This window comes from Microcaecilia unicolor, chromosome 8 (assembly GCF_901765095.1).
Source record: "Microcaecilia unicolor chromosome 8, aMicUni1.1, whole genome shotgun sequence".
Lineage (NCBI taxonomy): Eukaryota > Metazoa > Chordata > Amphibia > Gymnophiona > Siphonopidae > Microcaecilia > Microcaecilia unicolor.
This window is the reverse complement of record NC_044038.1, coordinates 183806943-183830112: the sequence shown is the minus strand read 5'-3', so window position 1 is coordinate 183830112 and position 23170 is coordinate 183806943. Positions and strand designations below refer to the sequence as shown.

The following is a 23170-nucleotide window of genomic DNA, read 5'->3' as shown; positions in this document are numbered from 1 at the left end:
AGCAGCTTCCACATCACCTATGCCTACCCATGCCATCAGTTTCTTCTTCAGGTATTCCCCCATTTTACCAAAATCAGTAAGTCTGAAATCCAATACTTTTTTTGTACGTCTGCACTCTGCTTTTGCTCTTATATCAAACCATATTGTGTGATGATCACTACTACCTAGGCGGGCACCCATATGGACATTGGAAACACGCTCCTTCCATTTGTGAGCACTAGATCCAGCATCAACCCCTCCTTCATGGGTTCCGTTGCCATTTGTCTGAGCAAGGCGCTTTGACAGGCATCACGATTTCTCTACATCTTTCTGATTCTGCCGATAGGAGGTTCCAATTCACATCAGGCAAGTTGAAATCTCCTAACAATAGCACCTCCCCTTTCATAGCAAACTTTTGAATATCTCCTATCAGATCCTTGTCCAGCTTCTCCATTTGTGTCGGAGGTCTGTAGATAACACCCATGTGGATACAGGAGTTTGTTCAACACTGGAGGTGCTAAACCCAACAGAATATACCTCACCCTGGACACAATGAAGGAGTTTGTTCGACATTGGGGGTGCTCAAGCACCCACAGAACTGGCTCCGATGTCTCAGATCACTGCTCAGTGACCACTAAGCTGCTCCCCACTCCCTGCCCTCGGAGCACTGCAGGTCCCCAGAGACACACAAGGTACCCTATGCTACCTCACTGAAGTCTGTATTTCTTTTTCTCCAAAAAGAAAGCTTGATAAGAAATCCTGAGAGTAAACTCAGAAATGTGGAAAAATTTAAGGCAACAGCAACATTACTAATGAGCAGCAAAAGAAATAGCCTTGTTCTATTCCCTGCCCTTTCCATCTAGCAGGAGGCTGCCTGCAGTTGGATTTGACACTACCTGAAAAATAGTCCCGTCAATAAAGGTAAAATCTGAACCGAATCATCATACACAGATAGGTGGAAGGACAATTATACTCCGAATTTCTGTCCCTCCTCACAAGGGCCTCTGAATTTGTGCTTACTGTACATAACACAAGTTGCCAGGGACTGGATTTATTACTGTAGTAATACAATTAAATACATTACAATCACGATAAACGTCACAGGATGCTGGAGGCAGGTTCTAGCGGCAGTCAGGCTCTTAGTTCAAACAGGCGTTAGACCTGCAGCAACCTCAGCCTTCCCCTCATCCATTTTCCACAATTAATGGAGCAAATCTAAGCATCAGAGGTTTTCTCCAGCTTGGTACAACGGTGCAACCGTCGGGCCCTGCTAAGTGCTAACAGCTCGTCAGGCAGGACCTTTGCATCTAATCTTTCTTTCCATTGTAGAATTTCCTTTCTGAGGCCATTGCCTTTTTTAAATGTATGGAAAAAGGGAGGCCGGGGTCAGAGACCAGGGCAGCATGAAGGAGAAAGGGTCATGTGTGTGCCGGGGGGGGGGGAGGGGGTCCTTGCAGCCCTGTGAGTCCCTCAGCTGTCACCAGGGGAGGGGAGGGAGCTCTGGGCACAGCCCAGAAGCTGATTGCACGGCTGGTGCTGATGAAATGCGGCTGCTGCCTGGTTATAGGGTGGGCAGCCACCAGGGGGAAGCGAGAGCGCAGCGCCAAGCAAAGCTTCGCTCTCGGAACGGAGAGAGCTCCGGCACGGATGGCACTGCCGCACTGAAGCCCAGCCGGAATAGGGCACGACGGGAGCTGCTAGGGATGCTCTGATCTTCCATCCGTTGCTCACACCGAGAAATCTCCTCGTCTGTCGGACACAGGTAATCCGGACAGGCAGTGGGCTCCTGTCCCCTGGCAAACAGCTGCCACCTGCATCATGTAAGCATACCTGGTTTTAAACAAAAGAGGATGCTGGGAACCTTTCATCTGTAGCTTGACTGACCATCTCTTAGAATTAGGCCTGTGTGTAAAGCTGGGGGAACTGGATTTAAGGATAAGGACCCCCCCCCCCCCCCTTTTAAAGATGAGGGATATATCTTGTTACTGCCTTACTAGAGAGGCAGTGGCTAGGAAAAGCAGCTTCAATCGCAGCTGCCTGTGGGGCGGGGGGTGGAAAGCCCTTCGCTCTTTGCTAGAATTAAAGGATTTGTATTTTCCTGTCCTTCGGAGGTTGGGATATCTTCGGGATCGGTGTCTAAACGGCCCTCGCTGCACGTATGGGAGTCAGTCATTTTCCACATTTCAAGGACACAGAGTCAGGCTGTCACATTTGGAGATTTGGATGAAATAAGGAATCCTTAAAAAGCTACCTCTCTCGCTATATAAATATATCTTGCTTTCTACGAACGCATTGAGTGAATGATCGGATGCCTGAGATGTGATGCGTTGTACGTCCCTGGATTGAGAGAATGACTTGATTTGAGTAAAAGGAGGTCAGACTGGGATGATGGTGGGATGGCAGAGTCTAGTTTCAGCAGGATCCTCTCACACCCCCTCCCTGCTCCCTCCCTCTCCACAGCTCACTCTTCGCCATGGAGGTCTTCATGAAAGGCTTGTCCAAAGCAAAGGAAGGGGTGGTTGCTGCAGCTGAAAAAACCAAGCAGGGGGTGGCGGAGGCTGCCGAGAAGACTAAGGAGGGGGTGCTGTATGTAGGTAAGGAGCTGCATTGCCATTTGCGTCCCATCACCGGGTTCTGGAGTGTCCTGAGGAAATCGGGGGGGGGGGGGGGGAATACACCTAGGGTAATGCGGTGACTGGTGCCAGTGAAAATTCCCTGCAGGAAAGGAAAAGGGACCTTCCTCTAGCAGATCACAACCCAGCCCTTATTCGAGTCCTAAGAATCGGCTTCCCAGATGTCTGGAAAGTCAAGGGAAGCAATGAAATAGTGATGGGCTCTTCCCTAGGAACCAGAATGACCCCTTTTCACCCGCCTTCAATCCAGGAGTGTTTAGAAAAGTTAAAGAAGGGGCGGTTCTTATGCCCTTGGCATTAGACATCCGGCTGCAGTGGTAATTCGGTCATCGCTTGCAGTGGATGTAATATACCCCCCCCCCCCTCAAATGCATGAAGATGCATTTCCAGAGTGCTCACTACACTCCCATTCCATCAGCATTCCTCATGTGTCTCCTCTCTAGTGTACTCAGCTCATGCTTTCTAATCGTATCACCTTCAAAATCCAAACTTTGTTGCATTTATTAATTGGGATTTGTTACCCACCTTTATGAAGAGATTCACCCATTGTGTATCCTGCTCGTTTCTCTTTCTTTCTATTGGCTCCTTGGCCCCATTGCCCTCTCTCTGCAAGCAGACCTGCTCTCAGACTCAATTCCAGAACTGCCAGCTCTCAACCTAACTTTATTAATGGTGGCCATTTTGGATTCAGGAGGTGAGAGTTGTGGACATCTCTTCCACATCTGCCAGCCAAACCACAGATTGGGCAGCTTCCACTTCCCATCAGAGGTGTATTTGGAGGCAGCCTGTGGATATTTATGAGTGGTCTGTACATTTCTGGGCAACTGGCAACCCTGTGACAAGTGTCAACTCTATGACATCTACAGGATTGACACTTGTCCCACTTTTTATCAGGACCACTTATATCCTTCCTCATCCTGCTATCAGCTTCTGTCATGACTGCTACAATAGTCTCATTGCTACTCTCTTGATCTTGAGTGTCATCTTCTCCAACCCCTCCAGAACTTCTTGTACAAATTTTCTACTATACCATTTATAGAAGAAAGTGCAGAGCTGAAAGTGGCAGAGCTATTGTGCTGGGTGGGATGTTAAAAGAATGCAGACAGATTCTACTGGGTCTGCTGAGGGTCTCTTTGGAGAATGGAGTAGTTCCATGAGAACAGAGTAGGGCAAATATCCCTCTTTATTAAAGTGGTAGCAGAGCAGATACTGGAGACTGCAGGGCAAATAATTTGACATCAGCGTTAGAAAAATAAATGCAGATGCTTCTAAAAGAAAGGAGAATGATGTATCTCAAATCCAGTAGGATACAGAATCCCACAGCCTGGTTTTACCAGGCAGAGAATATGTCAAGTGAATATGATGAATTGCTTTGATAGGCTGACTAGAAACTTAAATCAAAAGTGGGCAACAGATGTGGTTTACTTGGATATCAGCAAAAATGTTAATACTGTCTCACATAGCAGGCTCATTAATTAAGCAGCCTGGGGGTGGATCTTAAGGTGGAGGACTAGATTAGAAACTGAATGAATAACAGCGGGTAGTGGAAATGGAATTCACTCAGAGGAAAACTTAGTCATTGGTATGGATGGGCAGACTGGATAGGCCATTTGGTTTTTATCTGCTGAGATTTTTTCTGTTTCTGTGAGAGAAAGGTGAGTAATGGAGCACCTCAGAGACTGGTCCTAGGACAGATTTTATTGAGTATCTTTGTGAGTAACATCATAGAGGTATTAGAAAGAAAAGTTTGCCTTACTGCAGATAGAAATAGAGAAAAATGAAGGCAGATAAAAACCATATGGCTTGTCCAGTCTGCCCATTCATGGCATCGACTATCCATTCCTCTACCGTAGAGATCCCATGTACCTGTCCCAAGCTCTCTTGAATTCAGATACAGCTTTGTCTCCATCACTGCCACCAAGAGGCTGTTCTATAAACTCACCACCCTTTCTGTGAAGAAGTCTTTCCTCAGGTTACTCCTGAGTCTGTCCCTTTTCACCTTCACCCTATGCCCCCTCATTTCTGAGGTTCCTTTCAATTGAGAGAGACTCACCTCCTGTATATTTATACCATGGAGGTATTTGAACATCTCTATCCTACTTCGCCTCTCCCACCTTTCTTCTAAAGTATACATAAGAAAGTCTATTAGTCTATCCCTATACGCTTTATGACAAAGACCACTGGTCATTTTAGTAGCTGCCCTCTGGACCGACCCCATGCTGTTTATCTTTTTGAAGGTGTGGTCTCCAGAATTATACACAATATTCTAAATGAGATCGTATATAGGGGCATTATCACCTACTTTTTCTTACCGGCCATTCCTCTCCCTATGCAGCCAAGCATTCTTCTAGCTTTTGCCATCACCTTTTCTACTTGTTTGGCCACCTTAAGATCATCACATATGTTCACATCCAAGTCCTGCTCCTCTTTCATGTACAAAAGTTCTTGTCTCCCTCATTCACAACACACAGGGATCCCACCTTGTATCCTATCCCAACATACCTTGGTTCAGTCACTGCAGTGACGTCTGTGGGGGTGGGGGGGAGGCACATACATGAGCTAATTCTGCAACCTCACTATCCTGGATCCTAAACCCACCTACTGTTTGTGCAATCACTGTAATTCTCTCATCTCTCCCCCCAGGACTTTGAGCACTGTCTGTGCAGCATCCCCAGACCTGACTGGTCCTTCATATGGGCTACCACTGAACCCCTGGGTTGGCACACTACCAGGATAACTTTTTATACTTCCTTTTTTTCAGGAAGCAAAACTCGAGAAGGTGTCGTGCAGGGAGTGGCATCAGGTACTGTGAAGTTCTTGCATTGCATGTTTCAGGCATCTCAGTGTTGTTCTGACCACATGAAGCTGGCTGAATCAGCAACCAGGTACCCCTACATTGGGTAAGAAATAAGACCAAGGACTGATGAGGGTACTGCTGGCACCATCTGATGCTAAAGGATCCTATGCAACCAAGCAAAGGGATAATCCCTTCATAGTACAGAATAGCAGGGCTGCCTGGGCACACAAGAAACACACTACATACTCAAGTACACACAATCTAGATGCATGCATGTGATTTAAGATATGGAAATTGTGGAATTCTTTTCTTTAAAACTGTGGCTATTTTCTGAAGTCTTGCTCCACAATATTTCTGTGGAACACAAATCCTCTCCCACCCTGTATCATTACAGCCTAGAGTTCTGTTTTAGGAATTTACTCTCAGGGGCATGAAACAGCCAGGAGGCTGAACCCACAGCCCTACTTTGAGCTGCGCAGGTCAAGAAATTGAATGTAGCATGGAACTCTTATTCCACCCGCACATTTTAAGTAACCACCCTAGTCCGTGTTTTATTTATTTATTTGTTGCATTTGTATCCCACATTTTCCCACCTCTTTGCAGGCTCAAAGTGGCTTACAATACATCATGAGTAGTGGAAGAATGCTAGAAAATAAACATTTAGTATTACAGAAGAATCTTGGTCAGCTGTCAAATATACTGACCAAAATTCCTTCCTAGAACTTTCCATGGAAACTCCATTGCCTAAGGCAAAGGTTGAAAATTAGACCCCTGTTTGTCATAGTTCAAGTTCTGCTTGTAACCTGGATTGGCCACTGTTGGAAACAGGAATCTGGGCTTGATGGACCTTCAGTCTGTCCCAATATGGCAACACTTAATGTACTTATGTGCTTAGGATTCTGAATGGAATCTTGCTACTCTTTTGGGTTCTACAAGGAATGTTGCTAGTATTTGGGTTTCTGCCAGGTACTTGTGACCTGGATTGGCCACTGTTGGAAACTGGATGCTGGGCTTGATGGATCTTTGGTCTATCCCAGTACGGCAACGCTTATATTCTTATGTTGTTTTCCTCAGATTCATATTTTGAAATAATTTGAGGAACTCTGCTCAAGTTTCTGCTCTTGGATGTTTCTGACACTAGTTGCATCTTAGATACTAAGGGGTCCTTTTACTAAGCTGCGTAAGCACTAATGCATGCTTACTGCAGCTAAAAATGCCTTACCATGGGGCGCAGTCAGGCCTCCTGCAGTAATTTTGGGACTGGTGTGCTCACATGCTAAAAAATAAAATGTAATTTCAGTGCTGGGACGGGTCTGGAGGTGGAGAGTGGGCGTGCAGCGCAGTCATTAGCCTATGAGCCCTTACTGCCTACAAAATAGGTGGTGCTAGAGTCCCACACGCTAATAGGAAAATTAGCACGTGACCATAAAATCGGCCATTTATCCCTGTGGTAAGAATGGCCTTAGCGTGCGGGAATGAGCTATGTAAGAGCTAAGGGCCACTTTCTACCGCAGTTTGGTAAAAATGTCCCTAAGATTTGAATTGGCTTTCGGTATTCAATTGACTTTGGTTTGCAGATGGATCTAGTGGTTCTGTAACATTCTAATCGTCTGAAGTGGAAATAGGAACCTGCTGCACTCTTTTGGTTTGAATGCTGTGTGTATGTTTTCCTCTGTCCTATAAGTTATGGTGTTCTTTTCTAAAGATTTTGATTTTATTAGTTCGTAAACTGCTAAGACCTGTTACAGAATTAGTGGGTTATCAAGTATTAAATAAGCATAAACATAAATATGAGAATTCTTCGAGCTCAGTTCCTCTTCTAGATATTAAAAAAATTAAAATAAATCCATTCCTGAAGTTCATGTTCTTGAAATCTTTAGTTAGTATCATTGCAATAAATTATAGGGACTGTTTCCCTAATAAATGTTAATTATCTTCATAAAGCACTTAAATTATAGAAAAAAAAACCAGAGCAACTGGGAAGCAGACAGCTGGAAGTATATCAGATAATAACAGTAAACAGTTAAAATATTTATTAATAAACAAACAAATCATCAATCAGCATAATAGAATAAGTGGGTTCCTGTTCATCTAGTATCATTGGCAAATCATGTAATAAATACCCATTAATTGTCTTTTGTTGTTGTTAAACCACTAAAAAATGTTGGGTAATGAGAGTGGGCTTACAGGAACCTACTGTTTATGTTATGTTGATTCATGGTTTGTTTATTAAAGAATATTTGTTATTATCTATATTAATAATTCTCACCTCCAATTCTGAAGCTCATAGTGTGGCAGGAAAACACTCAAGCCCTGTACTGTTGTAGCCTGTCAGCCACCACTCACTCTCACTCTCACTCATACATCCACCCTCAGCCACACCCCTTCCGGACATAATTCGCTACCTGAACGTTCTATTGAGGCCCCAAGCTCCAGCCACTTCCGTGAAGGGTTCGCAACTTCATGGTGGTGAAGCCTCTCTACTCACCATGTCTGTCGGACACGCCCTCGTGTCGACCGTGATGACGTCACAGCCGAACTGTGTACATGGAAAAACTATACAATGACAACACTCAAAACTGGAGACGGCTGGCAACATATCCAACATTGTCAGAAAGGCCAGGTTTTCATCATCAGAGGAAAACACAGCTGGGAAACAATGCTAACACTCTGCTGGGGGAAGGGACAACAGCCGAGGCCACAAGCTAACCATTTATCCTGCCGGCATTCTTGCAACTTACCGCGCCCACCACATAGGTTGCGTTGTGCCAGGCGCCACGGTCTACGAGACTCCCCTTCCTCCCTTGGCTCCAGCGCCTTCAGCACCCAGTTGCCAGGCAGTACGTCCGTGCTCGCACCTCCTTATAGGCCGCACCTTCACTGACAACGTTATCCGCCAATAACGACACAGGAAGACAGGTATGGACAACTAATGGAAACCCGAGCAGCTCCCCCCCCCCCTCTTCTACGAGACATGAACCTTCGATTCTCCATCTAACCTCCTTGGGGGTAAGTGTCCCACTCTGGAAACGGCATCGCAGCGTTTGCGTATCATTGGTTCGCATGTAATATGTTCCGCGAATTGCAGGGGGAACGGGAAATTAAAAGAAAACCTTGCTAGCGCCCGTTTCATGGGTCTCAGAAACGGGCCATTTTTACTAGTCATCTGATATTCTTCTGGCTGTCTGATTGCTGTTGTTGTAATACAACCTTACTTATTATATATATACAGGGCAATCTGCTTAAGTGCAAGGGTCTGGGACCAAAGAAATACTTGCAGTTAACCGGAGCATGCACTTAACCGTTGTGACCCAAAGACGCTTGACATCTGATAAACATATGTACAGTACTGTTTATTATGCATACAGTATACAGTCTCCGTTAACTGACGTTATACAATCTCCGTTAACTGACATTGGGCTTACTTGAAGTAATCAGTCATAGTCCTCTGCACACTCTTGTGTCTGTGAGTTCCATAGACTACGTCTGCCAGATGGTAAAAACTGTCATAGCACTGACATCCAGTGGCCTCCAGATAGGCCTGTATGGTGTTGAGACTCTCCAACGCTCTTGCAAAAGTGACAGGAGGTTGTTGAATTTCGTCAGCATGTGCCTCACTGATCATTTCATCAGCTGTTTCATCATCAGCCGTTGTCTGCGTGTAGGCGCATATCTGGACATCAGTGCTGTCGTCAGCTGTTTGTAGATCACAATCAACAGCTACGTAGTGATGAAACTCCTCTTCAGTAACACTGGCTGGGATGTTAATAGCCTGTTCATCTGACGCGTTTGCAACAGCTGCATCTGTTTCGTCACTCTCCATATCCCTAACAAAGCTTGCCCGCTTGTAGCAGTTCACAATGGTTGCCTGTGTAACATGATTCCAGGCTTCTTTCTGCATATGTAGGGAATCCAACAGTGATAGATTACGAGCCAGTTCAACAGCACGTTTATCCTTGCCAGTCTGGTCATCTATAACGCTCATCAGATGACGTAGCACAAGAGCCCGATAATGTTGTTTGAAATTGGAGATTATGCCCTGATCCACAGGTTGGATCAGAGAGGTAGTGTTTTGTGGCAGGAAGACCACCTTGACGTTAGACAGTCTGACATCATCACTGATTATCACAAAGCAACAAAATCTAACGCTTTTATGCCCGCATTCTAGTGTCTAACTTCTTTAGTCACTGCTTCCAAATTTTTCCAGTCATCCATGAATTTGCATTAGCCTCATATGACACAGGAAGTCACTTAACATTCTTGAAGCAATGGGGCTGTTTGCTCTTTCCAATGACGAGTGGTTCCAACTTCTCACTCCCATCCATATTGCAGCAAAGGAGGATCGTCAGTCGGTCTTTCAATGTTTTACCTCCTGTAGTTTCGGCTTGTTTGAATGCAAGTGTTCCATCAGGAATCGCTCGCCAGTAGAGACCGTTTTCATCAGCATTGAAAATGTCACGAGGTGCAAACTCGTTCAAGTTGGTAGGAAGAACTGAAACAACCCAATTTTCAGCACCAAAGACATCAGCGTCTTGTTTTTCACTATGCTATTCCCGCCCTTTTTACGTTTCCTGTGTGGATTTGTATTGTTTTGCCAGTCTTCCAGAAGTTGATCTTTTGGCTTCAAGACATGTGATGTTTGACTGGGATTGACACCATGTTCTTTAACAATAGATGCTTGACTTTGTTTGTTTTCTAATTTTTTAAGAACTTCTATTCGTTCAGCCAGTGTAAAAGTCTTACAGTTCCGCCGAGACGACGACGACGATGACTCCTGTGTACACTCTAACAACATTCTTTTGCTTATTCTGCCTGTGGCAGTTAAAGGGGCGGTAAATTTGAAATTTCGTTGGTTGTCACGTGCCAATCAGCTTCCGTATTCTGTTTGCGCGCTTATGCGGAGTCTTTCCTGCAGAGGAGCGGTCTTAAACCATGCATATAAGCTAATCTTGCACTTATCAGTGGTGTGCTAAACCAAAGTTTGTCCCTATAGAAATAGTGTTTTTAGCACACACTAACCATGTAGATGCCCATAATATTCGTATGGTCGTCTACACGGTTAGCGTGCACTAATTTTTAGTGTGCACTAAAAACGCTAACACGCCTTTGTAAACAGGGTCCTAGGTGTTTTCCCAAACACAGAGTAAGACTGTTCAGCGTATAGGTAATATTTCTAGTTCCAGATTCTGGGGTAATTTTCAAACTGTCTCTGCTTTGCTTTCACTTTGAAAATTTCCATGAGAACAATACACTCATGAACATAAGAACTTCCAGTGTGTTGTGCTGGGTGAGACCAAATGTCTGTCTCCAGCAGTGGCCAATCTGGGTCACTGGAAAGTACCCGGTAGTCCCAAATAGTATATCCAGTCCTTGCACCTCACTCCTAGGGGTAAGTGGAGGCTTCCCAAGTCTACTGGACTTCTTCTAAGTTAGATGCACATCTCTCAGCAACAAATTCTCCAATTTATTTTAAATTTGCTCTCTGCTAATTTCTTGAAGTCTCCTAATTCCCGGAGTAACTAATTGTTCCCTATTCACCTGTTTCATCCCGCCCATGATTTTATCAACTTATATCCCCTGTCTGCCTTGTCTTCACCAACATGAAGAGCCCTAACCAGTCTAACCTTTCCTCGTAAGGGCTCCATCTTCTTTAGCATTTTAGTTGACTTTTCTGTGCCTTTTCTAGTTCCTCTTTGTCTTTTTGAAATATGCAGCGATCAGAATTGCACACAGTACTCAAGGTGCAGTTGCAACATGGATTGATACAGAAGCATTATGGTAGAGAACAAAATGGAGACTATTTACAGAACATTTTTAATGTTTTATTTCCTTTATTGACCGTTGCCAGATAGTGAGCTAAGGATTTCAGTGTATTGTTCCTCATGACGCCAAGATCTGTTTCCTGCTTGACCACGTCTAAAGAGGAGTCCAGCACTGTAGACCTATAGTGAGGTTGGTTTTCCTTGCACGCATCACATTGCAGTAGTCCACATGTCACTGGCCATTTACACATCCAATTCTCCAGTCTGGCAAGGTCCTCCAGCAGTTCTTTACAGTATCCTTGGACTTTAACTGTTTTGAATATTTTTGTGAACAAATGAAAATATCAAAGGTGGAAGTACAAGTACTATAAATATAAGGTGTAGTATGAGCTCAATGCTTATGTACAACTTAATTATAAGAACCACTTTAAAATGAGCTAAGCCATAGCTGCTAAAGCAGATAATTTTAATCATTTGTCCCAAATGTTTCTAAGTGTAATCAAAAACGTGTGCTTAGCTGTGCTGTCAACATATAGCTGTAGAAAACTCGTCCCGATGCCAGCATTTTGGCAGGAATATACCTGTGCCAAGGGAACTCTTAAGCATCAATAAAACATTTCACTTGTTTATTTTAGTAATACGAATAAAGATGGCCGCCATTTGCTTTCAAGTGCCACGCCCCTTGGCCCAGGCATATTCATGCCGAAATGCTGGCACCAGGACATGAGTTTTCCTACAGCTTTGTGTTTTTGATTACAGTTAAAATGGAAAAACATAAAAATTGGGGGCAAATGATTAAAATGATCTGCTTTAGAAGCTATGGTTTAGCAAATTTTAAAGCGATTCTTATAGTTTCGGTTGTATGTAAGCATTGAGTTTCATTTGTTCACATATTTGGTGATTTGTTATGTCACTTTACATTATTTACGTTTTGAAAATCTGCAGATCTGGTCTGTTTTCCAGGTCATTGTTGAATGTTAAGTTAAACCGGTCCCAGCGCTCCACTATTTACCTCTTTCCATTGAGAAAACTATTAATTCCTAACATTTGCTTCCTATATTTTCTAATCTACAGAAAGATATCGACTTATCCCCTGACTTTAGGGGTCCTTTTACTAAGGTGAGCTGAAAAATGGCCAGTGCTAGTGTAGGTGCGTGTTTTGGATGCGCGCAGATCCATTTTTCAGTGCACCTGTAAAAAATGTCTTTTTTAAATGTTGGCCAAAAATGGATGTGTGTCAAAATGAAAATTGGCATGCGTCCATTTTGGGTCTGAGACCTTACCGCCACCCATTGACTTAGCAGTAAGGTCTCACGCGATAACCGGGCGGTAATGGTCTATGCATGTACAATGCCTTTTATCACCTGGTTAGTGCTGTGCGCTGGAAAATAAAAATTATTTTCTGGCACATGTAGTGGGCGCACATAAAAAATGAAATTACCACCCAGGCCACACAGTAGCCGGGTGGTAATTCCAAGCAGATGCGTGTTTGGCGCACGTAGGCATCTACGTGGCTTAGTAAAAGGGCCCCTTAATTTCCTGTGGAGTCTGTCATGAGGGACTTTATTAAATGCCTTCCGAAGATCCAAATGCACTATAATTCATCCAGTCACCTTTATCCACATTCTAAATCCATACTGGCTCTTGTCCATTAGGTCCAGTTTATTCAGATGACTAGTGATTTTTGTTCTAACATTAGCTTTCACCATTTTACATGGTGCTCATTGGTCTTTATTTACTTGCAGAGCTGGCCCAAGTGTATCTGATACCCTAAGCAAAATGTTAGCCATGCACCCCTCCTCAGAGCAGGAAGTTTGTATCAGAGGGAGCAGGACCCAGAAGATCTTGACTGCATGCCTGCTCTCAGAGGCCTGTGCACTTGGCTGTCAAGTGACAGAGATAGGGTAGACACAGCAGCAACAGTGGAGAAGCAGAGGGTGGCAGACCCTGTCCTGCTATGCCACTGTCTCCCACCCTATATGTATCCACTCTAAGCAGATGCCTAGTTTAACTAGTGGTAAGGATAGGCCTGGTTACTTGGATCACTGCAGAAACCCTTTTTGAAAAATGGTGTTACTATGGCTATGCTCCAGGCTTCAGATACAAAGACAAATTTGAATGATAAGCTAGAGATTATTAGTAGCAAGGCCACGGTTTTATATTCAATTTCTTTTAGAAATTTGTGATGAAGACCATCAGGTCCTGATGATTTTCTGCTCTTTAGTTTGTCAGTTAGCTCTAGCATCTCTTTCAGATTTCAGTGTAATTTTTTTTTCAGTTCCTCTGAATCATCACCTCCAAGGAATGGTTCTGGCAGGGATATGTTCCCAATATTCTCCACCATATTTTTTTGTTTGCTATTGCTTAATTCTCCCTGTGTGCCCTTTTTATCCTGGGTCATAAAGAGGCATATTTTCAAAGAGCTTAGACTTACAAAGTTTCATGGAGGAGCATTTTCGATAAAACAATCAAGCGGTGAACATGACCATTTTCAAACCTAAACAACTTCTATCTTATTGTTTTGAAAATGGCCATTTCCTTAGATGTTTTTAGATGTTTCGTGGCCAGTGAAATTTTCTTTTGTGACCATTTTTGGAAAAAAAAAAAAGAGGTCCAAGTGAAAAACGCACAAAATCAAGCCATTAGAATGTAGGTGGAGTCAGCATTCTTAGTAGACCGGCCACACAGACATCCCAGCAAAGCAGTGGGGCAGCCTAGAGGCACTGCAGTGGACTTCAAATAAATGCTTCCAGGTACACATCTCATCATTACCCCCATATGTTATAATGGGAGCCCTCCATAACCCACCAAACACCTACTGTACCCAATTGTACACCACTACAATAGCCCTTATGGCTGCAGATGTCACCTATATGTGAATACAGTAGGTTTTGATGGGATTTGGGGGGGCTGACACTTTCCACCACAAGTGTAATGGTTAGAGTGGATTATCGGCCTGAGCCCCCTTCTCTACAGTGCACTACACCAACCACTAGACTATTCCAGGGACCTGCTTGCTGCTCTAATAGGAACGGCTATAACATCTGAGACTGTCATAGAGGCTGATATGTACTGTTTCATTCACATCTTTGGGGGTGGTAAGGGATCAGTGACCACTGGGGAAGCAAGGGAGGATCATTCCTTTATTCCTCCATTGGTCATATGGAGGGGCATAATCGAAAGGGACATAAGTACATAAGTAATGCCACACTGGGAAAAGACCAAAGGTCCATCGAGCCCAGCATCCTGTCCACGACAGCGGCCAATCCAGGCCAAGGGCACCCGGCAAGCTTCCTACTACTACTATTTAGCATTTTTATAGCGCTACAAGGCGTACGCAGCGCTGCACAAACATAGAAGAAAGACATTCCCTGCTCAAAGAGCTTACAATCTAATAGACAAAAAATAAAGTAAGCAAATCAAATCAATTAATGTGTACAGGAAGGAGGAGAGGAGGGTAGGTGGAGGCGAGTGGTTACAAGTGGTTACGAGTCAAAAGCAATGTTAAAGAGGTGGGCTTTCAGTCTAGATTTAAAGGTGGCCAAGGATGGGGCAAGACGTAGGGGCTCAGGAAGTTTATTCCAGGTGTAGGGTGCAGCGAGACAGAAGGCGTGAAGTCTGGAGTTGGCAGTAGTGGAGAAGGGAACAGATAAGAAGGATTTATCCATGGAGCGGAGTGCACGGGAAGGGGTGTAGGGAAGGACGAGTGTGGAGAGATACTGGCGAGCAGCAGAGTGAGTACATTTATAGGTTAGTAGAAGAAGTTTGAACAGGATGCGAAAACAGATAGGGAGCCAGTGAAGCGACTTGAGGAGAGGGGTAGTATGAGTAAAGCGACCCTGGCGGAAGACGAGACGGGCAGCAGAGTTTTGAACCGATTGGCGAGGGGAGAGGTGACTAAGTGGGAGGCCAGCAAGAAGCAGATTGCAGTAGTCTAAACGAGAAGTGACAAGGGTGTGGATGAGGGTTTTGGTAGAGTGCTCGGAAAGAAAGGGGCGGATTTTATGGATGTTGTAAAGAAAGAAACGACAGGTCTTGGCGATCTGCTGGATATGAGCAGAGAAGATGACCCCAAGGTTTCGAGCTGAGGAGACAGGGAGAATGAGAGAGCCAGAAATAGAAAACGGGGGGAGTGGGGAGGTGGGTTTGGGGGGAAAAATGAGAAGCTTGGTTTTGGTCATGTTTAATTTCAGGTGGCGTTGAGACATCCAGACAGCAATGTCAGACAAGCACGCTGAAACTTTGGTTTGGATGCAAGGTGAGATATCAGGGGTAGAAAGGTAGATTTTGGAGTCATCAGCATAGAGATGGTAGAAAAAGCCATGGGATGAGATTAATGAACCAAGGGAAGAAGTGTAGATAGAAAAGAGGAGGGGACCAAGAACAAAACCCTGAGGTACGCCGACAGGCAGAGGGATAGAAGTAGAAGAGGATCCACCAGAGTGAATACTGAAGGTGTGGAGGGAGAGGTAGGAAGTAGAGAGTTGCAGGGAGACAGAAATCTTACCCATCCCCGCCCGTCCCCGCTGGAATCTTACCCATCCCAACCCGTCCCCACCCGTCCCCGCAAGAATTTAACCCATCCCCACCCATCACTGTAAGAATTTAATGGTACATAAAAGAAAATTCCAGTCAGCTACCTCAGTCTCTCTCTGGATTTGAGCCACACCACTGTAGGCAAGGAAGGAATGGAAGCTGAAACTTGGAACACTCTGATGGAGGGGCGGGGAAACCCATATTATCAAAAAAGATGGACGTCCATCTTTTGTTTCAATAATACGGTCTGGGACACCCAAATTTTGAAATTTTGGTCGTCCTTAGAGATGGTCATCTCTAGACTTGGTCGTTTCTGATTTTCGGCGATAATGGAAACCAAGGACACCCATCTCAGAAACGACCAAATGCAAGCCCTTTGGTCATGGGAGGAGCCAGCATTCGTAGTGCACTGGTCCCCCTGACATGCTAGGACACCAACCGGGCACCCTAGGGGGCACTGCAGTGACTTCATAAATTGCTCCCAGGAACATAGCTCCCTTACCTTGTGTGCTGAGCCCCCCAAAACCCCTCCAAAACCCACTATCCACAACTGTACACCATTACCATAGCCCTTATGGATGAAGGGGGGCACCTAGATGTGGGTACAGTGGGTTTCTGGTGAGTTTTGGAGTGCTAGCTGTTTCCTCCACAAACGTAACAGGTAGGGGGGTATGGGCCTGGGTCCGCCTGCCTGAAGTGCACTGCACCCACTAAAACTGCTCCAGGGACCTGCATACTGCTGTGATGGACCTGAGTATGACATCTGAGGCTGGCAAAAAATATTTTTAAAAATATTTTTTGAGAGTGGGAGGGGGTTAGTGACCACTGGGGGAGTAAGGGGAGGTCTATTAGATTGTAAGCTCTTTGAGCAGGGACTTTCTTTCTTCTATGTTTGTGCAGCGCTGCGTACGCCTTGTAGCGCTATAGAAATGCTAAATAGTAGTAGTAGTAGTAGTCATCCCCGATTCTCTCCGGTGGTCATCTGGTCAGTTCAGGCACCTTTTTGTGCCTTGGTCATAAGAAAAACATGACCAGGTAAAGTCATCCAAGTGCTCGTCAGGGACACCCTTTTTTTTCCATTATGGGTCGAGGACGTCCATGTGTTAGGCACACCCAAGTCCCGCCTTTGCTATGCCTCCGACACCCCCTCGTGAATTTTGGCCATCCCTGCAACGGAAAGCAGTTGGAGACGTCCAAAATCAGCTTTCGATTATACCGATTTGGACGACGCTGTGAGATGGATGCCCATCTTCCGATTTGTGTTGAAAGATGGGCATCCTTCTCTTTTAAAAATGAGCCTGATGGTCATTTAGGGCACTTTTTTGTATCTTAGTCATTATTAAAACAGGTCTAGACCAAATTGTCCAACTTTTAGCCCAGGACATTTTTGTTTTGTTCCATTATAGCAGAGAAAATGTCCAAGTGTTAGGAACACCCAGATCCCACCCTTAACACTCCACCAACACACCCTCTTGTAATTTGAAGGCGCTGCTGATGGTTTGCATAGAAAAACGTCTAAAAATGGTTACAAAAATAGTGATTTGGACGTTTTGGGAAGGAAAACATCCAAATGGCACTTTATGCCATTTTTAAGACATTTTTCTCTTTTGAAAATGAGCCCAATAATAACCTTTGGAACTATGTAAGTCTATGTGCTTTGAAAATGAACCTCTATGTCCTAGTTCATTCCCTCACATGTTTTTTGTTCATAATGTACTTGAAAAAGTATTTGTTATTAGCTTTTGCCTCTTTAGCAAGTACCTCCTCAAATGCTTTTCTGGACTGATTTATGTTTTACTTCTAGTTTATGCACTTTCCTATTTTATTTATTTGTCTTGCTTTTTTAAGGATGCATTTCTGCCTTTAATAGCATCTTTCGCAATCTTGTTCTTCTTTTGATACATTTTATCTGGGCTTGTAAGATGGAAATTTTCAAACGTTTCTGTGCCTCATGGAGACTTTTAACCCTTGTAACTGTGCCTTCCATTTTCTTTCCTATTCCATTGTAGTCTCCTTTTTTAACTTTCCAGATAGTTTCACCTTGAAAACTAGCTATTAGCCAAAAGGTATGTGGGTACAAAGTACCATCAGGTCCTGAAAAGTGTCCTTCATAGAGCAGCTTTTGCTTGCTCCAGTCTCTGTTCAGGGCCAGATTTCCTTAATGTTTCTCTCCATACTGACTTCTCAGAATTGGTTCTTCACAGTGGCTGAGAAGACGAAAGAACAGGCCTCACAATTGGGAGAAGCCGTTTTCTCTGGTGCAGGAAACATCGCCGCAGCCACTGGACTCGTGAAAAAGGATGAGATCCCTACTGACTTCAAGGTGAGATATTCTGTGGTGTCCCTCCCCTACTGCTATAAACCTCAGATACCTTGTGGCATCCCTCCCCTGTTGACCTAAACATGAGATACTCAAGGGCTGTTATCTTCATTGTAAGCCCCAAGTGGCAGCGTCCATCAACCTTAGATGTAGCTCCCTGATTTTCTTTCCCTAATACGACTGTATTACCTTGTCCAAGGCTTGCTGTTGGCTCTGCCTCTGGGCTGCTTTTCTTCAGAACTGCATGGTTCTTAGTGAGTTTGAGTTATGCATTGTACAAACTCCTCTGCTATTCTCGTAACACTGTACAAATAGTGAAAGTGCAGGTGACATTTCACGAATTCCTGGAAGTAAACAGGTCAGATGTTCCAGAGGCAGTGCAGGCAGCAAGAATTTGGGGAAGGTGATGGGGCATCAACAAAGTGGGAGAGATCCAGCTTGGAGATTAGATGATGGCATCTGACTGGGGGTTAATAGTGGCTGGGATGGGACTGGGGAAGAGGTGCTTTAGGGTAGAGGAGCTGGGGGAGAATTTTAGGTTGAGGAAGAAGAGAGTGAGTCTGGAGAATCAGTCTTTCTTTCAGTTGCTTACATTGCTGTAAGGGCAGCTGATCACTGGACTTGCTCCATCACTGGAGGAGGACCTGGGCTCGTTGCCAAGGCTGCTGGACACTAGTTGCTTTGTCTGAAGTATCTGGTCAAAGTGGCTTCTGTTAGAAAACTAGTGCAGATCACTGCCCTAGGTAACCCTCTTCTACTTACCTAACCTCCGACCTAAACATGAGATAGCATGAACTGTTTGTCCCTTCTGTTTTTCATCATTCACTCTTTGTTTCTCTTCATCCTTTCTGTACCCTCCACATCTCACTCTTCTTCACTGTGACCTCTGCAGCTTCCTCCCTTATCCACTCCTCCCATCTCTCACTCTCCATCAGTCATTCTCCCATAATTCACTCTCACCACATCATACCCTTCCTCTGGGTCTTTATCAAGACTACATCTGTGCTGTGGGGCAAACATGGATTCATAAGATACAGGGAGGTCTTGGGACCAGCATTGATAAGACAATGAGAGGTCTTGATTTGCAGCTGAGCTTAAAATAGTAACAGCGGCGAAAATGTGTAACAGAGCTTTCTGCAGCTCAGTCAAAACACATCAAGACGGCTGGAGGTAGACAGTAATTGGATTAGATGTATTCATTTGTTATTCTGTAGCAGATTACAATCAAAATAAGAAACATCATGATCAAAAACATAGTATCAGTTAAAACAATAAAAAATGATACACATTTTTCATTTACTGATCCAAGCAGGACCTTCAGTAGCTTCCTAAACTTGCTTTATGAATGAACTGATAATGAGTGTGATTGTTGGGCAGACTTTTATGAATTTTAAGACAACCTTGAAAACATACCTTTTCAAAAAAGCTATTGACATTACATTATTTGGACCAGAAGACCTTGTGATATAATTCAGTTGTCAATGTTTCACAGGTCCTGGAATGTGTTTGTCATGTTGCTCAGTTATTTTCTCCTTATTCCCTCCTCTCCTTTTGTTCCATTAAGGGTTAATTGGTTCCTACCTCTATCATTCCATCTATCTCTCTCTTTTGTATACCTTTTTTATTTCACCATTTGTAAAATACTTAGATATCTGTGATTTGCAGTATATTAAATAAAGCTGAACCTTGAGTAGCTCCTCTTAGCGGGCAGTGAAATGTTACCATATACCTTGCAACTATGTGGACTACTGAAAATGACTCCTTCCCCTGCTGGTTCAGTCATGTGTTTCCTGTTTCATACTGCAGCCTGAAGAGGTTGGCCAAGAAGCTTTAGAAGAGACAGCAGCAGAGTCTATTTTGGGACCAGAAGGAGAAAGCTATGAAGAGCAGCCCCAGGTAAGGAGAAAGAAGGGCAGTGAGTGTCCGATCAGAGCTCAGAAAAGTTTAGATGATGTGTCCTGGTGATGTCTAGCTGTGAAGGAAGAGCAGCTGACTCCCAAGCTGCTTACTGTGCACTATAGAGCGAGAGAGGGGGTGGGAGATTCCTCAGGTACTAAGAGATGCACTCATAGACCAGCAAGAAATTGTCCCAAATACACATCGATATGTTGCTGGTATATATTACACTAGCCATTAAGCCCGTAAAAATGGGCGAATATTGCAGCCCTCCTCTCTCCCCTGGCCTCACCCCGTCCACCGATCCTCCCCCCCATATCCAGCAACCCTCCTCTTTCCCTTGGCCTCCCCCCTCCCCTCATGTCCAGCAACCCTCCTCTCTGCCCTGCTCTCACCCCATGTCCAGCAACCATGCCCTCTCCCCCCTGCCCTCCCCCCATGTCCAGCTACCCTCCTTGCCGCTGCTCCCTCCCCCCTCCATGCCGGGCCCCCTGCACTGACCTGACAGCACCTCTCACCTCCGTGTGAAAGCGCTACAGGCAGCAGCAGATCAGTCTGCTGCTGCCTGCAGCACTTCCACACAGAGGTGAGAGGCGCTGTCAGGTCAGTGCAGGGGGGCGGGAGTGGCGGCGGGGATGGGGGGAGGGTGGAGGTTGGTTCACGCGATGTTCATTTCCAGGTGGCAGCGGCGTCGGCGTCCGACTCCCTCTCTGTTCCGCCCTCTGACGTCATGACATCTTGATGCGAGGGCGGGACAGAGAGGGAAGTCTGTACTGCGCATTTGCAGGTGAGTCGGTCACTTGCCGTTTATATGTTTGATACCTTGAGCTCTCTTTGGTAAATATGAGAGACTGAGATCATACCCAACATACCCTGGCTTAAGAATGAGGTTTATTCTTATCACATTGTCCAGAAACTTCTCTAGAATGTGCTCATTTCTGTCATATGTAGAGGGTAATTGTATTACCCAGAGGGCGCCTGAAGGACACACGTTCTGTAAGGGACAGTAGGCACTTGCTCTCCTTCATAGAATACTAGTATACCTGGGTGTACATGACCAGCACTTCCGCCATTCATAGACCTGACGTAAGTCTGTGCACCTGTTTCCAGAGGTTCATGCATCACTTCTGAGTTATGCATATGTCTACAGCCTCCTGCAAATGCTGCACGGTCACAGATATGTACACAGTTCTACAATACTACTCAGCTCCCCCTCTTGTCAGTTCTTGGACCAGTTGTTCCAAGAAACAGTCATTTATTACATCTAGGAATTTTACCTTTCTGGCACTCCCTGCTATAACATTTAAGCAGTCAATACTGACTACTTCCGCGACAAGGTCCAGAAGATCAACCTCGAATTCACCACTAAACCTTCTCCTCCTCTTCTTCCTATCACCCACTCCCTCAACCAATCAACCCAGGCCTCCTTCTCCTCCTTTCCTGATATCACTGAAGAGGAAACCGCCCATCTTCTCTCCTCCTCGAAATCTACCACCTGTTCCTCAGACCCCATCCCCACCAACTTACTTATCACCATCTCTCCTACTATCACCCCTCCCATCTGTCATATCCTCAACCTCTCTCTCTCCACCGCGACTGTCCCTGACACCTTCAAGCATGCTGTTGTCACACCTCTCCTCAAAAAACCTTCACTTGACCCTACGTGTCCCTCCAACTACCGCCCCATCTCCCTCCTACCCTTCCTCTCCAAAATACTTGAACGTGCATTGATTTTCTCGCCTCTCATACCATCCTTGATCCGCTTCAATCTGGCTTTCGCCCACTTCACTCGACAGAAACAGCATTATCCAAAGTCTGTAATGACCTGTTTCTCGCCAAATCCAAAGGTCATTACTCCATCCTCATTCTCCTCGACCTATCCGCCGCTTTTGACACTGTCAATCACAACTTACTTCTTGACACACTGTCCTCTTTTGGGTTCCAGGGCGCTGTCCTCTCCTGGTTCTCCTCTTATCTCTCCCATCGTACCTTCAGAGTATACTCTCATGGCTCTTCCTTCACCCCTATCCCGCTCTCTGTTGGAGTCCCTCAGGGTTCTGTCCTTGGACCCCTTCTTTTCTCTATCTACACCTCTTCCCTGGGCTCCCTGATCTCGTCTCATGGCTTCCAGTATCATCTTTATGCCGACGACACCCAGCTTTATCTCTCCACACCTGACATCACTGCGGAAACCCAGGCCAAAGTATCGGCCTGCTTATCCGACATTGCTGGCTGGATGTCCAACCGCCACCTGAAACTGAACATGGCCAAGACTGAACTTCTTGTCTTCCCACCCAAACCCACTTCTCCTCTACCTCCACTCTCTATCTCAGTTGATAACACCCTCATTGTCCCCGTCTCATCTGCCCGCAACCTCGGTGTCATCTTCGACTCCTCCCTCTCCTTCTCTGCGCACATCCAGCAGTTAGCCAAGACCTGTCGCTTCTTCCTCTATAACATTAGCAAAATCCGCCCTTTCCTCTCTGAGCACACCACCCGAACTCTCATCCACTCTCTCGTTACCTCTCGCCTTGACTACTGCAACCTACTCCTCACTGGTCTCCCACTTAGCCACCTATCCCCCCTTCAGTCCGTTCAGAACTCTGCTGCACGTCTTATCTTCCGCCTCAACCGATACACTCACATCACCCCTCTCCTCAAGTCACTTCATTGGCTTCCGATCAGGTACCGCATTCAATTCAAGCTTCTGCTACTAACCTACAAATGTACTCGATCTGCAGCCCCTCCTTACCTCTCAACCCTCATCTCCCCTTACAAATCCCTCCTTTCAGTACCCTTCTCCACCACCGCCAACTCCAGGCTCCGCCCTTTCTTCCTCGCCTCACCCCACGCATGGAACAAACTCCCCGAGCCCATACATCAGGCCCCCTCCCTCCCCATCTTCAAATCTCTGCTTAAAGCCCACCTCTTCAATGTCGCCTTCGGCACCTAGCCTCTACACCTCTACCCAGGAAATCTAGATTGCACAACTTGACATTTCATTCTTTAGATTGTAAGCTCCTTTGAGCAGGGACCGTCCTTCTTTGTTTATTTTGTACAGCGCTGCATAACCCTAGTAGCGCTCTAGAAATGTTAAATAGTAGTAGTAGTAATTGTAGTAGTAGTAATTGAAATCAACAACACACAAGCAATTCTACCTCATGCACAATTAGTTTGAGGGCATCTATGGCAGGCACAACATAAAAAGTGGAGAAAAAAAGACTTCAGAAAAATCAGATCCACCTCG

General features: G+C 45.1%; 1 protein-coding gene across 2 annotated transcripts in view; it reads left to right on the top strand.

Moving 5' to 3' along the window:
- The first annotated feature begins 1586 nt into the window (after nucleotides 1-1586).
- Nucleotides 1587-23170, top strand: part of SNCB (synuclein beta) — a 29326-nt gene continuing 7742 nt past the window's right edge. The window contains exons 1-5 of one of the 2 annotated variants that reach the window (XM_030212344.1): nucleotides 1587-1741; nucleotides 2440-2573; nucleotides 5374-5415; nucleotides 17912-18030; nucleotides 19834-19923. In XM_030212344.1, the coding sequence (XP_030068204.1) occupies nucleotides 2453-2573; nucleotides 5374-5415; nucleotides 17912-18030; nucleotides 19834-19923 (372 nt within the window). In that variant the 5' untranslated portion in view covers nucleotides 1587-1741; nucleotides 2440-2452. Of the gene's footprint in view, nucleotides 1800-2439; nucleotides 2574-5373; nucleotides 5416-17911; nucleotides 18031-19833; nucleotides 19924-23170 lie in introns of both variants that reach the window. The other variant, XM_030212343.1, reaches the window with a different exon arrangement.